General features: G+C 44.0%; 1 protein-coding gene across 1 annotated transcript in view; it reads left to right on the top strand.

Moving 5' to 3' along the window:
• The window catches only part of LOC309560156 (protein mono-ADP-ribosyltransferase PARP14-like), a gene marked incomplete at its 5' end in the record, with an annotated part of 157,505 nt that overhangs the window by 22,703 nt on the left and 116,771 nt on the right, over positions 1–18,031 (top strand). Inside the window, 2 exons of the mRNA XM_082263721.1 lie at positions 1,076–2,280; positions 9,858–10,115. Of these exons, the coding sequence (XP_082119847.1) occupies positions 1,076–2,280; positions 9,858–10,115 (1,463 nt within the window). The remainder of the gene's footprint in view (positions 1–1,075; positions 2,281–9,857; positions 10,116–18,031) is intronic.

The raw sequence follows: 18,031 nt of genomic DNA, 5'->3' as shown, positions 1-18,031 counted from the left end.
TCGGCTTCTCCTCAGTCCTCCCGCCTCTTCCTTGGTCAATGGACATGGGGTTTGCCTTGCGGCCAATCAGGAAGCGGGTATTAGACCCGCTTCCTGATTGGCCAGGAGGAGGATCCGTGTGACAATAGCGAATTTTCATTCGCTATTGTCACACAATGGGTGGGCTCGGGGAGCACTGCTCTGCGCCCCGGGTCCACTCTTTGCTGAAACCTATTAGAGCCTCTGGCTCTAATCAGGTGATTTAAAAAAAAAAAACATTGAGCTCCATGCGTCCCGCATGCAGATTAGGGGGCGAACGCATGGATGGGGGGGCCCCCCAACTCACCGGCCGCCACTGGTGCTGAGTTTGTCAAATTGGAGTGGTTTCCTAATTATCAGCTGTAGCAGGGGATAGTCCAGGGATCTAATGAGGAAAGCTGCTTGGCCTGCATCCCTTTATACATGTTCCTATTGGAAGTATCTCACCAAAAATTACATTTTTGTTGCAGGGGATGCCAGAAATCTGACTTATATCTTAGGCAGACTTCTGGGAAAATAGTTGAGCCAACACACAAGTAGGAAATGATGTTTCTGGGGTGTGGTGAGTACACATTCTGTGCACAGAACAGCTCCAGGTAGCCATATTGCATTTTCAGAAAATTACAACAGCTGCAGACTGAAAAGGAAAGGTCATTTTTAATAACATTCAATTACAATATGATTTGTGTCGCAACTGTATACGTTATATTGTTTTTTCTTTATTTGCTGTTTTTTTTCCCCCCACGAAAGTGGAATTACTCTTTAAGGAGAAAAGTAGGGCAACTTTTTCTATAAAGTTTCTGCGTTACTCTGTGTAAGTTTGAAGGATCTCTGAATAGCTGCTATTCTGTGAATCCTATTACAGTGTTTTAAATAAAGTTATTGAACTCTGTAGTTTCATAACTTCTGTCAGCAGCCACAAAGCACATTTATACAGAAACTTAAAATGAAAAATATGGGTTTGCTCAAAATAATGGTCTTGTATAGCCACATTTTATATGCAAGAGTTAGTATGTGTATCTAGACATGTTATTTTGTTTGTTTTTATATTTATCAGACATTCTACAAGATGGGGATGGTTGTGCAGCTGCCAGCATACCTGAAGATTCCTCAGGAAACCTACCACTAGAGCAAAGTACTTTTATTCCTCTAGACAGCAATTTTCAGTATGAAGCCATAAAAGACAGAATTTCTAATGAAATTATTGCATCTTTTCCATCCTTAAAAATTCATTGTGAAAACAAGACGTTAAAGGTAACTGGCCATGGTGATTTATTGCAGGCCCGTCTTCAGATCAAAAACATGATTGCCACAGTCCGAGAACGCAAAGTTGATGTCTCCCCAGCCATAGCAGGTTTTCTTCTCTCTTCAGATAGTTTAAAAATATCCAAAAAGATATTTGAAGGCCTTGTGTATCTAGATATCTTAAGGGGTTTACTTATGTATGCACCTTCTGATACTCTGCTTGACCAAGCTGAAATTACTTTACAACAAAGTCTAAAAGCTGATAATATTCACATTGCATCAAAAGAAAGAGGGGCCATCTCACAGGAAGCCTGGAAACATTTATTGGACACCTTAAATAGTTCTGGAGATATTCAGGTTAGTCTCCAAGAGGATAGAGATAGCAAGGATCTCACCTTGTATTTAGTGGGTTTAACCAGGGCAGTAGAGGAAGCATGCAAGACATGTAAGCACTATTTACGGCAGAAAGCCTCCATCAAAGAGGAGTTTGATCTAGAACATCGTATAGTTGTAGAACATTTAGAAAATTTACTAACAAGATTTGAAGGTGGCCAATTGTCAGTTACCATTAAGCTTTCAGAGCCTCCGGGACAGACTGTGACTTTGATTGGTCCACAAGATGAAGTGATCAAATGTAAAGCTACTCTTCAAGAATTTATTCAGAAGATACATGTGAATAATCTATGTATTAACAAACATGGAGCAGCACATTTTTTTAAAAATCAGGGAAAGCAAATATTAGATACATTTGAGAACACTTTCAAATGTCGCATCTTTGTTTGTGACTCTGAAAATGGGGATTGCAGAGCAGAGGGTGCTGGCAATGATCAGAATACACTTGGATGTACAGAAGATGAAAACCAAAGTGAAGAAGTAAAGATGACAAGAGGCACATCTCGTGATGAGGGAACACAACAAGCAGAAGGATATGGGACAGCCAAGACCCAGAAGAAAAGAAAAGAAAAGAAACCTGTGGTCCAGCTTGTTCTGAGTCATGGACAACTCGAGAATAAAAAGGTAAATAAAACATAATGTTTTCATTTATAAGCCAGGGCACAGACTGGTATATATGCACAGTGCATATAAGTGTTACTGTGACACAGTGTTACTGTGTTGGGTGAAATTGTAAAGTGTGTGTAAAGCCAAAACATTTTCTTTTTTGTTTTGGAGAGAACGTGGAGAGGTTAGAGACTTTGTTAGGTTTTTATTGCTTTTTGTGTTCCTGCTGGTAGATTCTCCTCACTAGTGGACATGGTGACCATGGTCTTTGATTCAGATCCTGATGGAAAATCCAAAAAGTTTGACAGAATTATTTACAAATTATATTAATGGATTTTGTAAAAGTGTTTTACAGTAAACCCCCCTCCATTGCGGGGGTTACGTTCCGGACCCAGCCGCGAAAAGTGAAAATCCGCCAAATAGAAAAACCCTATTAAAATGCATTGTAGGCGTGTTTTTTTTTTTTTTAACTGTCACTGTACGTGTAAAAGCATTTTAAGGTCTTTAAACACACTTTTAAAACAATAGAAACTCATTTAAACACATAAAAGATACTGAGAGACAGAGCAAGAGCTATGGAAAACACAGAAATATTTCATTTTTAATGATTTATATAGTAAAATAACATTACAAAAAAAAAACGCAATATACCGGGACCGCAAAAACTGAACCGCGATAGAGCGGGGGTTTACTGTATTTATGTAATATATTTTTAAATTATATAGGGTTTACGAATAAAAGTACCATTTCAGTCTTTTTAGATGACACCAAGCTATGCAGTGGCCAACTTACAAGTCGACCTCAATGCACTGTTTTATTGGGCAACTATGTAGCAAATGAGGTTTAATGTTGATAAATGTAAAGTTGTGCACTTGGGGGCTAAGAATATGCATGCATCATACATACTAGGTGGGGAAAAACTGGGGGAATCCATAGCGGAGAAGGATCTGGGGGTTTTGGTAGATCATAAGCTTAATAATAGCATGCAATGCCAAGCTGCGGTTTCCAAAGCAAGCAAAATCCTTTCTTGTATTAAGAGAGGCATAGACTCCAGAAAGAGAGACAAATCATAAGTAAGACCTTATCTGGAATATGCAGTCCAGTTTGGGGAAGAAGGATATGAGGGAACTGGAGAAAGTGCATAGGACAACCAAAATGATAAGAGGCATGGAAGAGCTCAGCAACATATACAAATACATAAGGGGTCCATATAGTGAACTTGGTGTTGAGTTATTCACTTTAAGGTCATCACAGAGGACAAGGGGGCATTCTTTATGTCTAGAGGAAAATAGATTTCATCTCCAAATACTGAAAGGTTTCTTTACAGTAAAAGTTGTGAAAATGTGGAATAGACTCCCTCCAGAGGTAGTTCTGGCCAGCTCAGTAGATTGCTTTGAAAGGGTCTGAATTATTTCCTAAAGGTACATAATATAACTGGGTACTAACATTTATAGGTAAAGTGGATCCAGGGAAAATATGATTGCCTCTCGGGGGATCAGGAAGGATTTTTTTTCCCTTGTTGTAGCAAATTGGATTATGCTTTGCTGGAGCTTTTTGCCTTCCTCTGGATCAACTGTGGGTATAGGATTGTGTATATGGGATTGTATATTTGTGTTTTCTTTTTTTTATTGGGTGAACTGGATGGACTTGTTTCTTTTTTCAGCCTGACTAGGTAACTATGTAAAAATGAACAAAACAAATTAAAACAGAAAATGCTTTCCTACTAATGATAAAATAAAAAAAAAAAAAAAGAGACAAAAACTATCAAAGATGAGAATAAGAGTGAATTATTTACTTAGGGCTAATTTCATAACTTATCCTATTTATTCATAAGGGAGGCACTGTTAGTGCTTCTACAACACAGATGGATACATAATCTGTTAAACGGACATCAATTATATGTATGGAAGGAAAGGGGTGTTCTGGCTGTTTTTTCACCCAGGGTCAGTAAGTGGTTAAAATATAACAGCACTTTCATTATGCTCAGCATAATCCAAGTGAAAAGCTGATAGACCTATTCATAGGGGATCCTCTATGATTAAGCACAGGATAAGTACCTGTCCACATATCATGATAATGTGCTCCTAGCCGTTAAAGGTAACCTGTCATGAGAGAAACGCAGGGCCTGCAATTGTAGACATCCTAATGTAAAAAATATTTGACTGCTTGCTATCCTTATACTTTGGTTTCAAAATGTTCAAGGTCATTGATCTGTAACAAGTATTCATATAAAGTCAAAAAATGTCAGGAGGTCCTTATACTGTATGCATAGTTGTTCCAGTGACTTAAAGAGGAAGTAAACCCTCCTCTGACACTTTTACCTATAGGTAAGCCTATAATAAGGCTTACCTATAGGTACTGTAAATATCTCCTAAACATGTACCGTTTAGTAGATTTTTACCTTACATGCAGCCAGTGACGTCACTGGCGCATGCGCTCTGAAGGAACGGCCGCTGGTGCCGTTTCTTCAGAGCCCCATGCCGTGACTGTCGGCTCTGCGGCTCTGGCCAATCAGATGGCCGGATGCCGCGATCCCTGAAGACGGGCGACTGGACATGTCGCCCGTCATACAGGTAATCGGGCGGCACGGCGGGGGCTCGTTCTAAGGTAAGTATTTCATAATGAGCTAGTATGCGATGCATACTAGCTCATTATGTGTTTCTTTTACAGGTTGCAAAAAAAAAAGTTGTATGGGTTTACAACCTCTTTAAGGTATCGAGAAATAGGATCAGCATCACAGCCATGCAACTAGCATTTTCAGAAGGAGAGTTTGGCAAAAGCAGCTTTGACTTTGCTCTGATAATGAGTTTTCATTAGCCACTTAAAATGATGATAAGTTCACCTTTGTAAAAAAGAAACATTTAAAAATGCACATTTTTGCAGGTAAAAAAAAAAAATATGCATTTATTCTTTTTTTTACTAGGTGGCTGGAAAGCGTTCTTAAATGTTTTTTGTCAAGCTTCTGTGAATGATACAGCCAGGTGAACGGAGCTCCACATGGCTGTGTTTTTTTTAATTTTTTTAATTTGACAGCGAGTTAGGGGAAAAGGTCCCCAGCTTGCTGTCACTATGGAAGCAGCGGCTCAGGGAGTGGTTGCAGTAGTGGAAACATGTTAGACGTTCCACCCTAAATATGGGTGGAACGTGTAACGTGTTCCCAAAGTTGAATTTATCCTTTAATCTGTTGCATCTGAATTCCCTTATATAGATCAAAGAGTTTTTTCTTTCTATAACTTCTGCTATGGGCTTGTTTATTACTTAGGATAATAAAGTGATACATATACTGTACTGTTATTTGGGGCACAATATTTTTTTTTTGCTAATATTTTCTTGTAAAAATAATTTTATTTTCTTTGCAACATACAGATATGAAAAAAAAAAACAAACAACTTTCCATTTTAACTTTGACCAAAAAAAAAAAACAACAACTTCCCGTTTTAACTTTGACCAATGTTAATCTTTAAAAAAATAGTGCTACTATAGATAAAAAGTACAAATTATATTCAGTAATTTTTTCCCATTTACAGTGACAGGAAAATTATGCCTTTGGTACAAAGCATTGCAAAGTTATTTACTTCTAAAATGCATAGTTAGGTTAAAAAAAAAAAAAAGAAAAAAGGACACAAATCCATCCAGCACAGTCAATAGAAGAAAAAAAACAAACTAAGAGGAAACCTCCATATACATAATCATATACACTATATTACGAAAAGTATTGGGATGCCTTTACACGCACATGAACTTTAACCACTTAAGCCCCGGAGGATTTTCCTGCTAAAAGACCAGGGGGTATTTTGCGATTCGGCACTGCGTGACTTTAACGGACAATTGCGCGGTCGTGCGACGCTGTACCTAAACGAATTTGACGTCCTTTTTTTCCCACAAACAGAGCTTTCTTTTGGTGGTATTTGATCACCTGTGCGATTTTTTGATCACGCGCTATAAACAAAAAAAGAGCGACAATTTTGCAAAAATAGCAATATTTTTCACATTTTTTTATATGAAATTCCCCCCAAAAAAAATGCAAAAATCAAAATTTTTTAACATTTTTGGCCAATTTGTTTTATCCTACCTATGTTTGGTAAAAAAAAAATCGCAAAAAGCGTATTTTTATTGGTTTGCGCAAAAGTTATCGTGTTTACTAACAAAGGGAAAGATTTTTGTCATTTTTGTTGTTTTTTTTTAACGCGTAATAGCGGCGATCTGCGATTTTTTTTGCGGTACTGCGACATTGCGGCGGACAGATCGGACCCTTGACTGACATTTTTGACACTTTTGGGGTTACCAGTGACATTTCTACAGTAATCAGTGCTATACATATGCACTGTTACTGTAAAAATACACTGGTAGTGAAGGGGTTAACTTTATTTGGGAGGGAGGGGCTGTGTGTGTCACAGTGCTTTCTACTGTGATTGGCTGTGGCTTGAGCTGTAAGGACACTGATCAACGGATCTACATAGTAGATTCGTGTGATCAGTGTCTTCACACCGAGGAGAATGACAGGTGGCTTGTTTACACAAGCTGCCTGACATTCTCCCTCTCCCCCGACGATCGCCGAGTGACCGGCGGACATCGGGTCCGCTGGTCACACGCGCGGGGGGGGGGTCCGTGACCGCGCGGGAGCGCGCCTCCGCGGGCGCGCGCTCGCTCCCCAGACCCTCCCAGGCTAGTGACGTTAATTAACGTCACTCTGCCTGGCAGGGGCTGACCGCCGCAGTAAATCTACTTGCGGCGGTCGGCAAGCGGTTAATGGCATCCCAGTCTTAGGCTGGCCATACATGATACAATTTTCTTACAATTTTCTGTCCAATTTTCTTGAAATTTACCTTCAAGTATGTAGTACAAAGGCCTGCCTAATTAGATACAAGTAAATGTGTTGTTTAGCTTTGACCTCACATTATGTGGTTTGTGGTAGATCTACCAGAAAATTGTACAACAAAAGTTGAACATGTATGGCCAGCCTAAGTCCGTAGGGTTCAATACTGAGTTGGCCCTCCCTTTTCAGGTATAACAGCATCAACTCTTCTGGGAAGGCTGTCCACAAGGTTTAGGGGTGTGTCTATGGGAATATTTGACCATTCTTCCAGAAACGCATTTGTGAGGTCAGCCACTCATGTTGGACGAGAAGGCCTGGCTTGCAGTCTCTGCTCTAATTCATCTCAAAGGTGTTCTATTGGGTTGAGGTCAGGACTCTGTGCAGGACAGTCAAGTATTTCCACCCCAAACTCTCTCATCCATGTCTTTAGGGACCTTGCTTTGCGCACTGGTGCACAGTCATGTTGGAACAGGAAGGGACCATCCCCAAACTGTTCCCAAAAAGTTTGGATCATGAAGTTGTCCAAAATGTCTTGGTATGCTGGTGCCTTAAGAGTTCCGTTCACTGGAACTAAGGGGCCAAGCCCAACTTCTGATAAAAAAACAACCCCACACCATAATTCCCTCTCCACCAAACGATTTGGACCAGTGCACAAAGCAAGGTCCATAAAGACATGGATGAGTGAGTTTGGGTTGGAGGAACTTGACTGGCCTGCAGAGTCCTGACCTCAACCCGATAGAACACCTTTGGGATGAATAAAGGGGGAGGGGGGATGTGAGCCAGGCCTTCTCGCTCAATATCAGTGCCTGACCTCACAAAAGTGCTTCCGGAAGAATAGTCAAACATTCCCATAGACACATTCCTAAACTTGTGGACAGCCTTCCCAGAAGAGTTGAAGCTGTTATAGCTGCAAAGGGTGGCCAACTCAATATTGAACCCTACAGACTAAGACTGGGATGCCATTAAAGTTCATTTGTGTGTAAGAGCAGGTGCCCCAATACTTTTGACAGTATAGTGTACCCACAGTTGATCTAGAGAGAGGACAAAAAAATCTGACCAAAAAAGAATAAAAACAAAAAATTACATATTAATGGTTTAAAAATAGAAAAAAAACAAAAAGAAATATAAATAGCTAAGGAGAGAAAGAATGAAGCAATTAGGTAAGGCTGATTAGGATAACTAAGGGTTACAAATGGATTAAATATTTTGGCAAATTATTTGTTAAAGTGGAACTTAACTCAGAAGGGGAAGTTCCACTTCTTTGCATCTTCCCCCTCTCCTCTTTAATTATTAGCACTTTTTGTGGTGTGTGGGGGAACAAGTACCTGGGTTTGACAGGCACCCGCTCCCACCTCAAGTAAAATCGATGCGAGCAGAAGTTTGGCCCCTCTCCTTCCCCTGAAATCACAGGTCCTAGAAGACTGCAGGACCATTCACAAAGCGCAGCGCGGCTTGCACAGTGGGAAACCAGCTTTCCCTTACTTATGATGCTGGCTCCTGGACCCGAAGCTGATTGAAGATTCGGCTTGGGTGAGGACAACGCTGGATCCCTAGACAGGTAAGTGTCCTTATATTAAAAGTCAGCAGCTACAGTATATGCAGTATTTTTTTCTGGGGGGGGGGGGGGGGACTGGAGCTCCTCTAACTTGTTAAGTGTTTTACTTGACATCATATGCATATCAAAGACCATCCCTTTATTTTGCAGATTAGATTTTAATAAAGAAAAATATAAAAACCCCAATATTAACCCCAATCTCACCATCAGGAGAGAGGGGCAAGAGAGAGGTTTGGGCAGGAAATGGGCCTTTAAATGATGACTCCCAAATAAACGCAAACTATAAAGTATATAAAAAAAATATATACATAGTAATTTTTATTATTACAAAGATAAATACAATATACAAGCATACATTACACCAAAGCCAAATAACACCCTAATAGGAAGATTAAACACACATAATATTGTGTTATTAACTGTTGTTGACATGTTGTCGACATGTTTCGCAGCACATCTGACCCACTTCTTCTGGACTATTTGTCCACATTAATTTCACAAATATCTGTTAACAAGAAGTAAATAGAGAAAAGTAAATTAGTATATACACAAAAAAACATATACATAGATAAATACACACATAGCATATCACAACCTATCAAAAACAGGAAAACCACAAAAAAAAAGGAAAAAAAAGGGTATTTTAATTTAATAGGTTTTAATAAAGATCAGTAGTTTAACCCAGAATAAAGTGGTTCCAAAGGCAGAAGGTTTTTCCCCTTTCATTTTTCCCCCTTCATTCTTTGCATTAAGGGAGAAAACCTTTTGCATGCAGTAACCCCTTATACTTACTTGAGTCAGATCTCTATCCAGCTATGTGTATGAGAGCAGAGGCTCTCTCTCCTCTCACTGGACAGCTATTGGTCCCTGCTGCTGTCAATCACAGAAATAGAGGAGAGAGAGAGGGCAGGACCGAGCTGTGCTCTGTGTTACTGGACACATAGAGCTAGCTTAGAAGCAAGGGCTTTCCCTCGGCGCTCGGTGAAGTGCGCGTGGGGGGGGGGGGGGGGAATGTAACAGGAGTGTCGGTGGTGGACTAGAGAAGAGCTGCTCTGTGCATAACAATTGTACAGCACAGGTAAGTAAAACATGTTGTTATTTTAAAAAATTAAAAAGTTAAATTAATTTAATTAAAAAATTATTTGTGCTGTTATAATGGCTTTATTATTTATTACTTTACATTGCATTGGGGATGACAATGCCACAAATATTTTGTTTTTTTAGGCTGATGTGCTGGTTGCTCCTTTAGTATCTAATAATCCGGTTCTCGAAGCTTTGATTGTTACTGAAAATCTGAAACAGAAGGGAGGTGATCGGTTCAAAAATCTATTTATGGCTGCTCTTAATAATCGTACAACTCTCGACCCTGGAAGCACTTTTCAACTACCAATTCCTGAAGGCAACTACCCACTAAACTCTAAAATGGTAATTTTCATTGTCTGCCTCCCATGGGATGGGCCAAGCGGATCATCATCAATTGCGGTAAGCTCTGCAAATATGATCATTGTAATATTATATCTTGAACACCTGGTTCCAATAACTGTTAGTATAATGCCACATACCACCATAACAGCTACCATTATTATTTCAGACATCTAGTAAAATAACGGCAACCCAAAATGTATTATTTAATGGAAAACAGGGTAAAAATAGCAGAGAGCTTATTCCATGTACTATATCTATGGAGGACCACATTGAAATCCTAGCCTGCTCTCATGATTAGGACTACAAAAACCACACCTTCTCCTTAATACTGTATTTTTAATTTTAATGGGTAATTATGTAATAAAATTTGTTACATTTTATTTATAATTGTGTCCCCTTTGCTGTAGCAGTAAAGCCCAATAAGTTAAGGCCTTTGGGCTCTAGGTTTGCTATAGATACAGGGCCGATCCTGGGGTCACAGGCGCCTGGGTGCAGAAATATTTTTGGCGCCCCCATGTGGGCGTGGTTATCCTACTAACTCCTCCCCTTTAAAATGGTAGCGGGCGCTGTGGTGGCAGGCGGGGAGGCGCTGTGCTGGCAGGCGCTGTGGTGGCAGGCGGGCAGGCCCTGTGGTGGCAGGCAGGCCTTGTGGTGGCAGGTGGGCAGGCGCTGTGGTGGCAGGCGCTGTGGTGGCAGGCAGGCAGGCCCTGTGGTGGCAGGCGGGCAGGCCTTGTGGTGGCAGGGGCAGGGCACTGGCTGGGCACAGTACTTCTTGTTCCTCTTCTCTTCTTCAGGCCAGGCAGGCACCACCGAGGCAGGTCACCGGTCACGCGGTCTTCTACTTCTTCTTTCGTTTCAGGGGCTCCTCCAACGCACAGCGCGCCGCTGGAGGGGGTGGGGGTGGAGCGCCAGCCTGCCCCAACACTGTTTACTTGCGGAGGAATAGGTTCCTGTTCCTCCTCCGCTCTCTGAATGCTGGGGCGGCGGGCCGGCCCGGGCATATGACGTCACTGGTTGCTAGACGCTAAGCGGTCCTAGCATAGCAACCAGTGACAGCGGGACTGTCTGGATGGATCGCGCCGCGGAGAAGAAAACACTGTCTAGCAGAGAGAGGCTGTGGCTGCGCTTGACTGGTGGTCAGTAACCATGCGCCGTGCGCTTGGGAAGCGGGTTAGAGGGGAGCGGGCCGGCCCGGGTAATACTAATTACATTACAGTAAGGGTCTCTCTGACAGCTTCGGCCGGCCGGCGGCGCCCCCCCCTTTTTAACACACTGAAGCGCCTGGGTGCTCTGCACCCTCCGCACCCGCTTAGGATCGGCCCTGTATAGATATCTTTATTACACGAGAGATATGTGTTTGTAGTTCACATAAGATTACTGGGAAGGCTAATAACATAGTTTGAGAGTTCAGTTCAGTCCACAGGACTTTACAAGAACACTACATTTCTCGCAGAATGAACAGATACCTTTCTGTACTTGCAGAAAATGTACCTAACTTAAAAGGAGAAAATGAATGCAGCCACCATATCCATAGACTGTTTAGCTGTATAGAGCTCACCTCCCAAAGAAGCCACTTAATATATTGGGTCCCTTTTGCCCAGCACCTGTGAAGACCCACCCTTATCTGTACCTGAGAACACTGACACACCTTAAAGGATTAAACTAACTTTATTTAAAGGTGATGGGTTAATTAATAACTACGCAACACAATTTCACCATGTCCGCCTGAGAAGAAATAGGTGCAAAAACCTGTACTAGACAGATGCTTGAGAGCTTGTCATGCAGATTAAGAACAATCCAAAACAGTATATTTATACAAATGTAATTTGCAGCCTACCTACTACCTAGTTTCCTGTGATGGGGCTCTTAAGTTGGAGCCCTCAGTTAAGTAAACAAGATGGTGACTAGAGGCCTGTCACCACTCATGATGGTTCTGGTCCTGAGTGTTGTCCATCAAAAGGGCTATCCCTCTCAAGCCAGCTCTGTAGCAGGCAGTGGTGACTGAAACACTCTGGAACAATAACAGTCAAAAGCCTTCAGCCTGTACCCTGCACACAGTTTAGCATGTGATTCAGATACAGCATAGCACATCTTTTCTGGCAGAACAGATCCTCTGGCAGCAGCTTGTGGTCAGTAGTGATGTCGCGAACCTAAAATTTGTCGTTCGCAAACGGCGAACGCGAACATCGGCAAATGTTCGCGAACCGGGCGAACCGCCATAGACTTCAATAGGCAGGCAAATTTTAAAACTCACAGGGACTCTTTCTGGCCACAATAGTGATGGAAAAGTTGTTTCAAGGGGACTAACACCTGGACTGTGGCATGCCGGAGGGGGATCCATGGCAAAACTCCCATGGAAAATTACGTAGTTGACGCAGAGTCGGGTTTTAATCCATAAAGGGCATAAATCACCTAACATTCCTAAATTGTTTGGAATAACGTGCTTTAAAACATCCAGTGTGTGAATACGATCGGGTATGATGTTGTATCGATCAAGTAGTGTAAGGGTTACGCCCACTTCAGTGACAGACCAAACTCTGACAGACCATTTGCACAACCGCAAACTCCCCATTTGCACAAGGTTGGATACCAAGCTAGCCATGTACCGTTCCTTGTCCTCACTGACATCATTGAAGGTCTCTTCCTCCACCCAGCCAGCCACGTACAACACCAAGGGTCCCCGAAAGGTGGCAACAAGCCCCCTGGGACGCCTGCTGTGGTTGGTCTTCCACCTCCTCAAAGCCACCTTCCTCCTCTGACTTCTCTTCTTCAGACTCCTCTCTCTGCGTTGCCACAGGTCCAGCAATCGACAACGACAAGGCTGCTTCTGGTGGTGATGGGGACCACAACTCTTCCTCTTCATGCTCATCTACGGCCTGATCCAGCACTCTTCGCAGGGCACGCTCCAGAAAAAACGCATATGGGATGAGGTTGATGATGTTGCCTTGGGTTCGACTGACCAGGTTTGTCACCTACGCAAAAGGACGCATGAGCCTACAGCCATTGTGCATGAGCATTCAGTAACGCGGCCAAAAAATACCCAGCTCCGCAGAGGCTGTCCTCTTTTTTTTAAATTAAAGAAAATTTATGTTTTTTCTATGAAAAATTATCACGCTGATCGCTTTTGGTCTGTTCACAATGAAGCAACGACCTTATCATCTGGGGTGTGCCAACATTGCCAACACACTCCTAGAGGTGATCGCTTCATTGTGATACGCAAGCCCCTTCACCACAACAAGGTAACGATCACGAAGGGGAATTGACACATGTATGTGCCTTTTTTTTTTTTTTTTTCGCAGCCACAGTGTAGCACCAGAGGCCAGAAAAATTAGGCATGTACACATGCATGAAAAATTAGGTATTGTTGCAGCGGCCGGAAAAATTGAGGTTTTCAAGGCAAAGTGCACTAAAACATTGCGGACTGAACCGTAGTTGGTGGCGGAGACGTCACGTAAGTCATCCGGCATGCAGAGATTAAATACAGCAGCATGTGGACCATTTTTAGCCCAAGGCATCTCATCAGGCCTTTTTTAGTCAAATGCATCCCCCACTGTCAGTCCCTTCGGGATCCATGCCTCATTCATCTTAATAAAGGTGAGGTAATCTAGACTTTTTTGACCTAGGCGACTTCTCTTCTCAGTGACAATACCTCCTGCTGCGCTGAAGGTCCTTTCTGACAGGACACTTGAAGCGGGGCAGACCAGAAGTTCAATGGCAAATTGGGATAGCTCAGGCCACAGGTCAAGCCTGCACACCCAGTAGTCAAGGGGTTCATCGCTCCTCAGAGTGTCGATATCTGCAGTTAAGGCAAGGTAGTCTGCTACCTGTCGGTCGAGTCGTTCTCTGAGGGTGGACCCCGAAGGGCTGTGGCGATGCGTAGGACTAAAAAGCTCCGCATGTCCTCCATCAACAAGACGTCTGTAAAGCGTCCTGTCCTTGCCGGCGTGGTGGTAGGAGGAGGATTACTTCCGTTGTGCTGTGACATCACCCTTATATGCTGTGTAAAGCATACTTTTCAACTTATTTTGTAGCTGCTGCATCCTTTGCGACTGCCGGTAATTCGGTAACATATCAGAGACTTTCTGCTTATACCGGGGGTCTAGTAGCGTGGCCACTCAGTACAGGTCGTTCTCCTTCAGCCTTTTTATACGAGGGTCCCTCAACAGGCATGACAGCATGAAAGACCCCATTTGCACAAGGTTGGATGCCGAGCTACTCATGTCCAATTCCTCGTCCTAACTGAAGTCATGGAAGGTGTGTTCTTCTCCCCAGCCACGTACAACACCACAGGTACCAGATAGGTGACAACGAGCACCCTGGGATGCCTGCTGTGGTTGGTGTTCCTCCTCCTCAAAGCCACATTCCTCCTCTGACTCCTCTTCCTCAGACTCCTCTTCCAGTGTTGCCGCAGGTCCAGCAAGCGATGGCAAGGCTCTTTCTGGTGGTGGTGATGGTGACCACAACTCTTCCTCTTCACGCTCATCTACGGCCTGATCCAGCACTCTTCGCAGGGCACGCTCCAGGAAGAAAACATATGGGATGATGTCGCTGATGGTGCCTTCGGTGCGACTGACTAGGTTTGTCACCTCCTCAAAAGGACGCATGAGCCTACAGGCATTGCGCATGAGCGTCCAGTAACGTGTCAAAAAAATACCCAGCTCCGCAGAGGCTGTCCTAGTACCCAGTCATACAAATACTCGTTGACCGCTTTTTCTTGTTGGAGCAGGCGGTCGAACATTAGCAGCGTTGAATTCCAACGTGTCGGGCTGTCGCAAATCAAGCGCCTCACAGGCATGTTGTTTCGCCGCTGAATATCTGAAAAGTGCGCCATGGCCGTGTAGGAACGCCTGAAATGGCCACACATCTTCCTGGCCTGCTTGAGGATGTCCTGTAAGCCTGGGTACTTCTGCACAAAGCGTTGTACAATCAGATTCAACACATGTGCCATGCACGGCACATGTGTCAACTTGCCCAAATTCAATGCCGCCAACAAATTGCTTCCGTTTTCACACACTACTTTGCCGATCTCCAGTTGGTGCGAGGTCAGCCACTGATCCACCTGTGCGTTCAGGGCGGACAGTAGTGCTGGTCCGGTGTGACTCTCTCCTTTCAGGAAAGTCAACCCCAAGACAGCGTGACACTGTCGTATCCGGCATGTGGAATAACCCCTGGGGAGCTGGGGGGGTGCAGTTGGTGTGGAGCAAGACGCAACAGCAGAAGAGGACTCAGCCGAGGAGGTTAGCAAAGAGGATGGAGTAGGAGGAGTAGAGGAGGTGGCAGCAGGCCTGCCTGCAAGTCGTGGCGGTGTCACCAACTCCTCTGCAGCAGAGCCACGCATTCCATGCTTGGCAGCCGCCAGCAGGTTTACCCGATGCGCAGTGTAAGTGATATACCTGCCCTGACCGTGCTTTGCAGACCAGCTATCAGTGGTCAGATGGACCCTTGCCCCAACACTGTGTGCCAGACATGACATGACTTCCTTTTCCACAATAGAGTACAGGTTGGGGATTGCCTTTTGTAAAAAATAATTTCGGCCGGGTACCTTCCACTGCGGTGTCCCAATAGCGACAAATTTTTTGAAGGCCTCAGACTCCACCAGCTTGTATGGTAAAAGCTGGCGGGCTAAGAGTTCCGACAAGCCAGCTGTCAGACGCCGGGCAAGGGGGTGACTCTGTGAGATTGGCTTCTTACGCTCAAATATTTCCTTGACAGACACCTGACTGTGGGCAGGTGAGCAGGAACTGCTGAAGGTGAGAGGCGGAGGGGCGGGTTGTTGATAGGGGGCAAGGAGGACAGCAGTGGTTGACGTGGCTGAAGGTGCTGGACCAGGAGGAGGATGGTGGCTTTCAGTTTGTGTGCTGCTTTTACTCATGTGTTGATCCCATAGGCGTTTGTGATGTGAGATCATGTGCCTTCGCAAAGCAGTTGTACCTAGGTGGGTGTTGGACTTCCCACGACTCAGTTTCTTTTGGCACAGGTTACAAATGGCATCGCTGATATCAGAGGCAGACACACAAAAAAAATGCCACACTGCTGAGCTTTGCAATGACGGCATTCTGGTGGTGGCAACAGCTTGCGTTGATTGGCGTGCTGTCTGGATGACCCCGGGTGCCGATACATGCTGTCTGACTGTGCCAATAGATCCTTGCGATGACCTCCCCCTGCTTCCAACTCGTCTCCTCCTCCTCTCTGTCTCCCCATCTGAACTTTCCCCCTCTTCTTCTGCTCTTCGAGCAGGCACCCAGGTGACATCCACGGACACATCGTCATCATCAGCCGCTTCACTTGACAACTCAGCAAAGGCAGCAGCAGCAGGTACAACATCATCATCATCACAATGTGCGTCCATGTGTATAATGCTGCCTGACTGAGACATATCCCCGTTATCTACATCCTCTGGCACTAATGGTTGCGCATCACTTATTTCTTCCAACTCATGTGTAAATAACTCCTCTGACAGATCAAGTGAAGCGGCTGTGGTGCTAGTGTTGGTGGTGGTGCCGGCGGGCGGGCGAGTGGTAAATTGAGAGGTGCCCGAAGCTGAGCTGGAGGAGGATGGTGCATTAAGGTTCCCAGCGGAAGCTGTAGACGATTGGGAGTCCTGTGTAAGCCAGTCAACTATGTCCTCAGAATTTTTTGAGTTCAGGGTCTGTGGCCTCTGAACACTGGGCATTATTGTAGGGCCAAAGGAAATCACAGCACCACGACCACGACGGCCCTTGCGGGGTGGCCTGCCTCTGCCTGTCATTTTTTTTTTTAATGTGTTGTACTATGAGTGCAAGGCGCTGTGCCACCCTATAGGAGAGTTGGGCAGTGGGTACAGTACACTCTGTGGACCTGACAGTCACTGGCAGCCCAGGCAACTGCAATTATAAAAAAATATATATATATTTAATTTTCAAGCTGCTGTGCCACCGTATATATCAGTGGTGGGTGGGCACGCAGTGGCACTGCAGTGGGCACAGTACACTCTGTGGACCTGACAGTCACTGGCACCCAGGCAACTGCAATTATAAAAAAATATATATATTTTTAATTTGCAAGCTGCTGTGCCACCGTATATATCAGTGGTGGGTGGGCACGCAGTGCCACTGCAGTGGGCACAGTACACTCTGTGGACCTGACAGTCACTGGCACCCAGGCAACTGCAATTATAAAAAAATATATATTTTTTTAATTTGAAAGCTGCTGTGCCACCGTATATATCAGTGGTGGGTGGGCACGCAGTGGCACTGCAGTGGGCACAGTACACTCTGTGGACCTGACAGTCACTGGCAGCCCAGGCAACTGCAATAATAAAAAATATTTTTTTTTTCAATTTGCAACAAGATGCTGTGCCACCGTATATATATCAGTGGTGGGCACTGCAGTGGGTACAGTACACTCTGTGGACCTGACACAGCACTCACTGCAATTATGACAGAGGAAAAAAATTATTTTTTAAAATGCAAGGTACTGTGCCTGTGCCACCCGAAATGAGTGTGGTGTGCACACAGTACAGTCTGTGGTGGGTCTGTGGCTTCTCACACAAAGCGGGCAGGTAACTGCAGTGCACAATAGATATATATATATATATATATATATATATATATATATATATATATATATAAATTACACAAATACCAGCCCTGAACAGGGCTTTTTGGGGACAATAGATATATATAGATATCCAAAAAAACCCCTTTGGGGTGCTGTCCTTACAGTAGGAGTATACCAAGAACACTGACTAACAAGACCGGGAACACTGACTAACTGTCCCTAGCTATTAACAGCAACAGCAGCAGCACTTTCCCTGCTCTCACTACACACTGCTTCAGAAATTATCTAAGATGGATGCTGCCCTTGCTTATTTATAGAAGGTGGGAGGGTGTGGGAGGGAGGTATGCTGATTGGCCTGGAATGTGTCTGCTGACTGTGAGGTTCACGGTCAAAGTTTGCCTCAATGATGATGTATAGGAGGCGGACCGAACATC

The sequence above is a fragment of the Pelophylax lessonae genome (assembly GCF_965119305.1).
Source record: "Pelophylax lessonae genome assembly, chromosome: 1".
NCBI classification, from domain to species: Eukaryota; Metazoa; Chordata; class Amphibia; order Anura; family Ranidae; genus Pelophylax; species Pelophylax lessonae.
This window is presented reverse-complemented; position numbering and strand designations above follow the sequence as displayed.